At 37.9% G+C, this 8,433-nt stretch overlaps 1 protein-coding gene across 1 annotated transcript in view; it reads left to right on the top strand.

The window, feature by feature from the left end:
* GPHN (gephyrin) overlaps positions 1-8,433 on the top strand; it is a 211,087-nt gene that overhangs the window by 171,501 nt on the left and 31,153 nt on the right. Inside the window, exons 14-16 of the mRNA XM_009321000.1 lie at positions 3,040-3,159; positions 7,395-7,453; positions 7,679-7,832. Coding sequence (XP_009319275.1) covers positions 3,040-3,159; positions 7,395-7,453; positions 7,679-7,832 — 333 coding nt within the window. The remainder of the gene's footprint in view (positions 1-3,039; positions 3,160-7,394; positions 7,454-7,678; positions 7,833-8,433) is intronic.

Genomic DNA, 8,433 nt, shown 5'->3' with positions numbered 1-8,433 from the left:
AAAGCTACGCAGCGAGGAAGAAAATGGGACCGAGAATTGCAGAGAGGCCGTATAGCCAAGTTGGACATTTCTGTATCAATTTGTAAATTGTGTATTATTTTCCGATTCCATTTCCAGATGGTCGTGTTTATGTTAACAACCATTATTTATTTTGTATTGAGGAAAACTTTCAGACACTATCCTGCTTTGGGGAGGCTAGGGCACATTGAGAGTACTCGTTATGAGCCATCCACATGGCCTCTGTGTGAAAAACTCAACCATGGGGAGCAATGATTTTCTTCCTATAGACTTGCATAGCTGGAGCTTAGCATTTCCTGGAAAACTTTCTAAAGACGTTTGTAAGAGGTACTGTGACTAACCAGCTATAATATAGGAGGGAAAACAGACGTTTTTCACCTTTCCATTAACTTGGGCCTTTTTACAGAAAGGAGCATGGGTCATTGTAAATCATGCAGGAAAGGTGTAATCATGTGCAAGAGAAAATGCCTGAGATGGGGGCTGTGCTCAATGATAGATTATTTTTGGTTTTTATTCAGCGACTAACATTAAATAGATTGTCAGTGATGAAGGCAAAGGACAGAAGCCAGTACTGCCCTATTCCAGGTAAGTGTGAGATCTCAAAGGCCTTTAAAAGAGCTTCTGTGAAATTGTTGTACATTAATATGCTTTCTGAAAAGGAATCATTTCTTTATCTTCATAGTCTCTAGCACAGAAGAACACAGCCCTGGAGATTCACACACAAATCTGATGGTTGACTTGTGTTCATAAAGTTAATCTGATCAAATTCTCAAAGGACAAAAAGGAAATTAAATATATGAGCAACCAATTCTAAAAGCGATTGTTATTGTATCATGAATTTGTTTAAATGTTTCACATCATTACACCTCAAAAAATTAACATATCTTGTAATAAGCTCCAAAAGCATGGATAGTTACAGCGTATTTTATCACCATAGGCACTGATTCCTGGCAGGGTCCTAGACATTTTGTATTCTTTGTGGTTCTTGTCGCCCAAAAAACACATTTTAAATGGGAGAATTTTTTTATGCAATACATTTTTCCTCTAAAAATTGTCACTAATGACATAAATATGTAAATTAACAGAAATAAATACATAGACATAAATAAAGTTCAAAACAATATTACCTATTTGTAATGTGCCTATAGACTATATCTACAACAATATGCAAAAGAGCTCCCATAATCCAAGGCATAAGCTTTGCCTTTTGTAATACTTGTTTTCATAAAAATCAGACTAACACACTAGACAAGATTATTTTCACTTTTAAGCATCTTCAGTATAAATGGCAGCATATCAGCTATTCATCCACAGCTCCTTGCATAGTCAGTGGTGAGAAATAAATACCATTTTAAAAAAGAAGTATTATTTTTATGTCATCTGTTTTAGATACCTACTTTAGGATAACATGAATCTTGCCCTAAAAACACACTAACCATGACATCTGGCAAGTGTGATCTTTTTTTCAGTTTGTTTTAGCATTTTATTTATGTTCTTCTCAAAGGATGTTATATTTCCGTTACCCTTAGAAAAGGATCAGGATTCAATCAACTCCAGGCTCAGTTGTTTCTTGGGATACATAGGTCACTGTGATACTGTGGTAAACCAGGTGCAAACCCTTTCCAGCCTCTCCCTAGGGCTTCTGTCCCAACGAGCAACCTTTGAAATATACACATTTCGAAGTAATACTCACATTTCAGAGGTTATGACAGTGCTGAAATGGAGTAGAAGAATGGGCAAGGCAAACAGAGCTTTGCGCAGCTGAAACGTTGGCCTCCGGTCTAGAATTTGCAGATAGACGTCTAACAGCCTCCTGTCAGAAGTCATGGAGTAAATGACTGCTGGGCGTCAGCAGGTAATAGTGCTCGGGCAGTACTGCTTGCAGGTCTGTGGGTGGCTATCAAATACGTGCTAATCACAGTCTGAGAAGTCCTGGACATATTCCAATGCTGCATATGGAATACGGAGTCAATCTGCACATGAATTATGCGTGTGACACGTACAGAATATGTTGGTCTGATCACAGCTGTGTAGATCTGTGTGTAGCACACGTTCACTAATAACAGCAAAGCCTAAATAAGTTGGGCTTACTAAAGTGCTGCGGGGAGCAAGCACTCATATTCCAGCAATGACATCTCAATCATCATACCAGCTTCTTTTAGTTGCATTTTTTAAGAAAGATTTTTCTTTTAGTTTTTTATTTCTTAAGTGGTTATGGTCAAATTGCAGTTTTACTCTGGACTTTGAAAAATGTGTATTAAAATAGGCTGCCTGGTGAGAAATTTTATTAAAACCATGTCATTTGTTCTATCGTGTTGTTCTGATATTTTTCTATTCTTTGTATTGCTTCTGCTGAAACTTTGTAATGTACTGTGACTTTACATAATTGTAGAATATTATCAATTTTAGGCTTTGCTAAACTGCCCCTCACAAAGATAGATATTCTGTGTGAACTAGTGTTGAGCTGTCTCTCAGTATGAGGAAATCTGCTTAAAAATGAAGCAGCTGATTATATTACTTTACTTACAAGCTGCTGGTTTTCCATATATAGTGTGCTGGTAAAACAAAACAGAACAAAAACCCAACCAAACCAAAGCAAATTTCAATGCTGGGGACCAGAGTACTCTGCAAAAATATTTGTGTACAGAGAACTACTCGATTTTTTGCTCATGTAAGTTTCTAGAAGGTCACCATCTAACTTATATTTCTGAGCCAGTTATTTTTCTGAGCCAACCAGAGTATCCATATATTGCTTCTTCTGAAAGTTATTCTTGTGATAGAAATCTAAGGGGAGAAATCTGAAGCCACCTAATATGGGACCATATAAAAAAATCCAGATCTGAAGCAATGACCTAATGATCTTTAAATACATTGGAGTTTATACCTGTTGATATCACTAGCAGTATATCGAGTCATGCCACAAATAAGAATTCTAGTCTTTCAGATTACTTCCATAAAGTTCAAATGGTCTGAGATTTTTCTTTTCAAAAGTAAATTAATTTTTGTTTGTTTATTTTTCAGCCAACTCAGACTGTGATGCCGGGTCAGGTAATGCGTGTTACAACTGGTGCTCCAATTCCATGTGGTGCTGATGCAGTGGTGCAAGTGGAAGATACAGAGCTCATCAGGGAATCGGATGATGTGAGTCACAAGTTAAAACTCTTTTCTTTTTTTGTGTGCAGCAGAAAATCGCTCATGATACAATCCTGTAAGTATGAAAGACAGTCCTACAGAAAAGGTCTTCGGTTAATCTCAGAAGTTTGAGGATTTTCACATCAGTTCCTAGTGGCAATTCTACTCACTTTTTCAGGCTGTGATAACAGTACCACAGACCTACCTGTCCTGACATTGATTTTTCATCACAGTTGTTGAATGCTGACACCAAAGTATTTGGGAGCATGGTTTGAGTGAAAGGCAAATGCCTCCTGGAGATCCATAACTGCAGTCCAATTTGAGTGCCTAGTGTATTCACATTTTAAAATACAAAGTAGTGGCAATCAGACATTATATTTCCTTCTTTTCTACTGAGTTCACATTTAGCAGTAGAGCAATCTTCTTTATATTTCAGGATCATCCTGAAACTCAGCAAGATTAGGACTTTAAAAGTTCTCCTAAACTCACCCAGTAAGAAGGGGAAAAGTTTTCTTAAAATACACATTGATCCCAGAATAATACATTGAAATATTGCAGTGCAGCATTACCGCTGATGTAAAGCTGAATATGATTCTCTGTGGGAAAGTGAACTGTTTTAAGTGCTGCAAAATCCGTGGGATGACTTGGATTATTTTGAACTATGCTATGAAGATGGTTCTGTATTATCAGAGTTGGTCTCATTTCAGCAAAGGTGAATTTGGTGGATTTTGGACAATGTCTTGTCCACATACCTTGCAATAAACACATATGTTTAGAACAAGGGCTTTTATTATGTAACAAGGGAAGTAAGTGCCCCCAAATTTTTTTAAACCATAACTAAGTTTCTCCAATAGACCTCTGTGCTCCTTTAAAATGAGAAAATTACTGAATTTAAGACCTCTGAAAACCAGGAAATGGACAAGGTGCATATTCCCCCAGAACATAGTCTTAACTCTGTTTAATTTGAACAGATTTTCCAGCATAAATCATATTAACGCTGTACCTTACAGATGCTGCAAAATACCACAGAAAAAATATGAGTACTGTAGTACTAATTCCGTACACACAGTTTTCTTAACAGAGTAAAATGTGTTTTTTGATGAAGCACAGGAGCTGTCTGTAGACAACTGTATCCCAAACAGTCCATCTTAGACTTCCTTTGTGTTCAGAGAATTCCTTTTGAATCATTACCTTCACTTACCCAGCTGTGATTTCAGGACACCATCGTCATGTTTGCCATCATCTGACAGATTTTAGGGCAAGAAGGTATGTCGCTTATTGACACAACTTCCAAGTTCAGTTTTGGAATGAAGTGTGTGCATGGTTCTCTGCTCAAATCAGCCTTTGCTCCTCTGCTGCTGTTCTGACAAGCTGTTCCACTTCGCCATAGCTCTATGCTAGCATTGCGATTGCAGCTAGGGTGTAAGCAGATGAATTCTCCTGTTCAAAGCTGATGAAGACAGCAAAAACTGAAGCATACTCTCATGATCCTTTCTCATGCCTTATTACTGTAAATGCATAGATTTTTACATCTGATGAAGTCAGCAAGCTGTCTAGGCTGGCCTTCTTCCTAACAGAGAATTTATTGAGTCAGTCCTGCTTTGAAGTTACAGATGTGTATGTGTAGATTATGTCTTTCCATAAAATACACCATTGCCTTCACTCCTTGTTAATCATTCCATTAGCCTTACTGAGCAAGTTTTCTGTGGCTATTGCCCACCTCATCATGAGAGGACTATCCCATTGCAGAGCAACATACATGATAACCTGTTATTTTCTGCTTCTTCTTTGGATGACTGTCTTCCTGGATTCCACTTCTTCTGTGCATGTTCTCCTCTGCAGCGAGAACAGATTATTTGGCTACGTGCTTAAACTCTGAATTTTTTAGCAAATTTTTAGCAAATCGTCAGCCACCTTTAGCTTCCTTTTCCTGCCTATAAGTGTGAGGTAGAACTCTAGTTTCTACTTGTCCTTGAATATGCCACTCTGCTAATCCTGTACATAAATAATTAGCATAGTTTAATTAAGATGTTATTTTTCTCTCCTTCTTCGTGCCTGGGTGGCTACATATTTCAATAATATTTTTCTTTTTAGTGTGAAGAACTCCTTCAGGGCTGAGATTTAACTGAAATGAAATCTCTACTATCTGAAAGGTGTTCTTCTGAAAAAACAGAGAGTACTTTTAAAAGGAGCTCCTTGACCTCTAGTTGTGGTAGCAGTACTTAAATACCATAGCGAGCATTCCCCAAATGACTGTAAAAGTCACAGGCCTGAAAGGAATTACATCTGTCCAGCAGGAAGAAGAATTCTCATCAGCTTGCCAAATGCACAATCATTGAGAAAGATCCTTGCAAAAACATGTCTACACCCTTTTCATTTTGAGTTTTTATGTCACCTTGTAGGAAAAAGGAGGCCAATGTGATCAACCAAAACAAGAGTCAGATCCTACATCAAGACTGAGCATCAGTATATCAGTATGGATGCTGGCTGTTAACAACCATCAGAGTAAACCACTCGGACATAGATCAAAATATATTAATACACAGCAAGAAAAATGCTGCCTGATACACACCAAATGGAAAATGTTCTCAGCATAATGCCATACCTTCCTGCAAGCCCTACCTCTAGCCACCTTGAATTGTCTTGTATTCCTAAAGCATTCTGGGATATCCATCAGTTCCATAAATAAAAGTCTCTGCACATCACCATGTTGTCCACAGTCACACTTCCCACAGTGTGGGAATTACTAAATTCCTCAAAAACCTTTTTTTTCTTGTTTCCCCTGATCCGGGAGTCCTAAATAGGACCTTTTCTATTACTCAAATGTATCATTGGCACTCCTCTTGATTCCCTAGAAACTTCCTAGCTATCTTTAAATGTTATCAAAGATATGGAAAATTCAAATCTTCATGACTGGCCAACCATCCCCAGAGTGCCATAAAAATAAAATAATTCTTAGACTAACTGTTGCCCCAGATTTTTATCACAAGCCTAAAGTGTCTTCTACAGCTTCAGATGGGGATAACAGAGATAAAAGGACATCCTGGGCACCAGCAGAGCCATTTTGGACACTAGCAGCCAAAAATAGTCTCTTCTCTTATACAAGAGGAGCAGGTGTAAAAGAAACAGAATTTGCATTAAAAGCATATTTTGAAAATACTGTGGTAAAGTAAGAAATCTTTTTTTTCAGGGTTGATGTTTTTGTTAGTCATTTCCTGGTTTTCAGGCGTTTAAATTTATCCATTTTCACAATAGGTAAACAGAATCACAGTCTGTAACAACATGTTCATTAACTTTAACTTTGGGGCCTTTAGTTTAAAGCACTTAGTTTGAACTCAGAAAATGCAGTCCATATCACCTTTAAGAAAAGAGACAAGTCCCAGTGTCCTATACAACACTATTGTTCCTGTAAAACTTCCAAATGACAATGACGTGCCCTGTTTGTCTTGTAGTATTAGTGTCTGATTTATAACTTTGAGGTACGTAAAGTATGAAGCACTACATGATAATGTAAAAACTAAATCTGTTCCAGTCTAAGTAAGCGTAGATTTAGTGCTACTGACAAGCTGGCAGTATCTCAAAGCTGAGTGTATATATCATCAACCCACTTGCAGATCTTATAAATTAAATATTAACAGTATAAGTCACGTGCCATTTATTGGCATTGAATGAATCACCAAACCATTGAAATTCTGAAGAGGTCAACACAAATATTAAAGTAGGCATCAGACTTTTCAGGCCGCTGTCTCTTCTTCACAGTAAATAAACATGATGAATAAGCCTCTTTCTGATTTGTACAAGGCTCTCAAGTAGGAGTTTCCACTATAGGAATCTACATGAAAATCCTGAACAGCTAGAGCACATAGCTTCTTCCCACCTTTCTGCGGATGTAGTGGCATATTGCCTGTCTGACTCATGGTCTTTTTGAAATGCCATCTTTGAAAATGTTCGAGCAGATCCAGTTGGCTGAGAGGAGTAGAAAGAATCCACTCAGTATACCAGATCAACAGACAAACATAGGACGTAACATAGGAAAGGTATATAAACACAGGGATCATAAAAAAAGGAAGGCAAAACTGTATTCAGTGCTGGTCCTTCCAGATCAGGGGAACAATGATGATGCTTAAACCATAAGGTCTCAGTGTAATGAGTAATGTAAGCTGTGTAGACTTCTGAGAAATTAAAGCTGATTAATCTTCTTTGAATAACCCAGCTGACCGTATTTGATCTCCTTGTTTTTGTAGGGCACTGAAGAACTAGAGGTTCGAATCCTGGTGCAGGCTCGACCAGGCCAAGATATCAGGTCTGTAAACAGCCTACTTTATAAACAGTAAAATAATCTCTGTAAGGAATAGAAGGGCCGGTGATTTTTATAGTCATTTTTTAACCTTAAGTAGTACTGACATTTTGACAATCTGACTAATGAACATCCCTGGACACTCCTTACCTGGAGCAGGACTAATCAAGGAAAGATACTTTAAATCTGATTCTGTTTTTCTTTCGTTTTTTTCTGTGCTATGATTTTCAGACCTATAGGACATGACATTAAAAGAGGTGAATGTGTGCTGGCTAAAGGAACCCACATGGGTCCATCTGAGATTGGTCTCTTAGCAACTGTTGGAGTAACTGAAGTAGAAGTTAACAAGTTTCCAGTGGTTGCAGTCATGTCAACAGGGAATGAGGTAAGAAAAGTATCTTTAGAATCAAGGTCTGAATTACTATATCATCTTCGGGACAGTGTTTTGGATAGTGACTTTCACCCTATTCCCAAGTAGACTCACTTTTTGAGCTGCAACTCATGCTGACATGAGGTATTTCTGTGAGTGATCAACCCGTAATCAGCTGCTTGTTTTCTCCCTCGAGGGCTCTTTCACAAGTCTCACACAGTCTTTGCCAAAATGTTGGTAATGTATCCAACCATCTGCCAGCTGCTTTCCTCCTGCCAGCAAGGGAGGACCTGTGGGGTAGTCAGGGTTGTAATTCATACTGCCCATCATGACTGGAAGAGTAATTTCTGTTGAGCAGCACTCCTCTGTAGCTATAGTGCAAATGGCAGATAAGCTGTCTTTGAAAACTGAATAGTACTACCAAATGCCTTGCTGTAGTATTGTGCCTTAAAATTTTTTTTAATAGTAGCACATGTTGAAATCCAGACGATCTCCTGTTAGTAGAACTTCAGACCAGCTTTCTAATTGCTTTGTCTTAACTACATCAGAAAAATCAGGTTCAAGATTAACTTAATTTACTAATTTTACATATGTTGTGGGTTCATCGCCAGCAACT

Source organism: Pygoscelis adeliae, unplaced genomic scaffold (genome assembly GCF_000699105.1).
Source record: "Pygoscelis adeliae isolate BGI_AS28 unplaced genomic scaffold, ASM69910v1 Scaffold3, whole genome shotgun sequence".
NCBI lineage: Eukaryota > Metazoa > Chordata > Aves > Sphenisciformes > Spheniscidae > Pygoscelis > Pygoscelis adeliae.
This window is presented reverse-complemented; position numbering and strand designations above follow the sequence as displayed.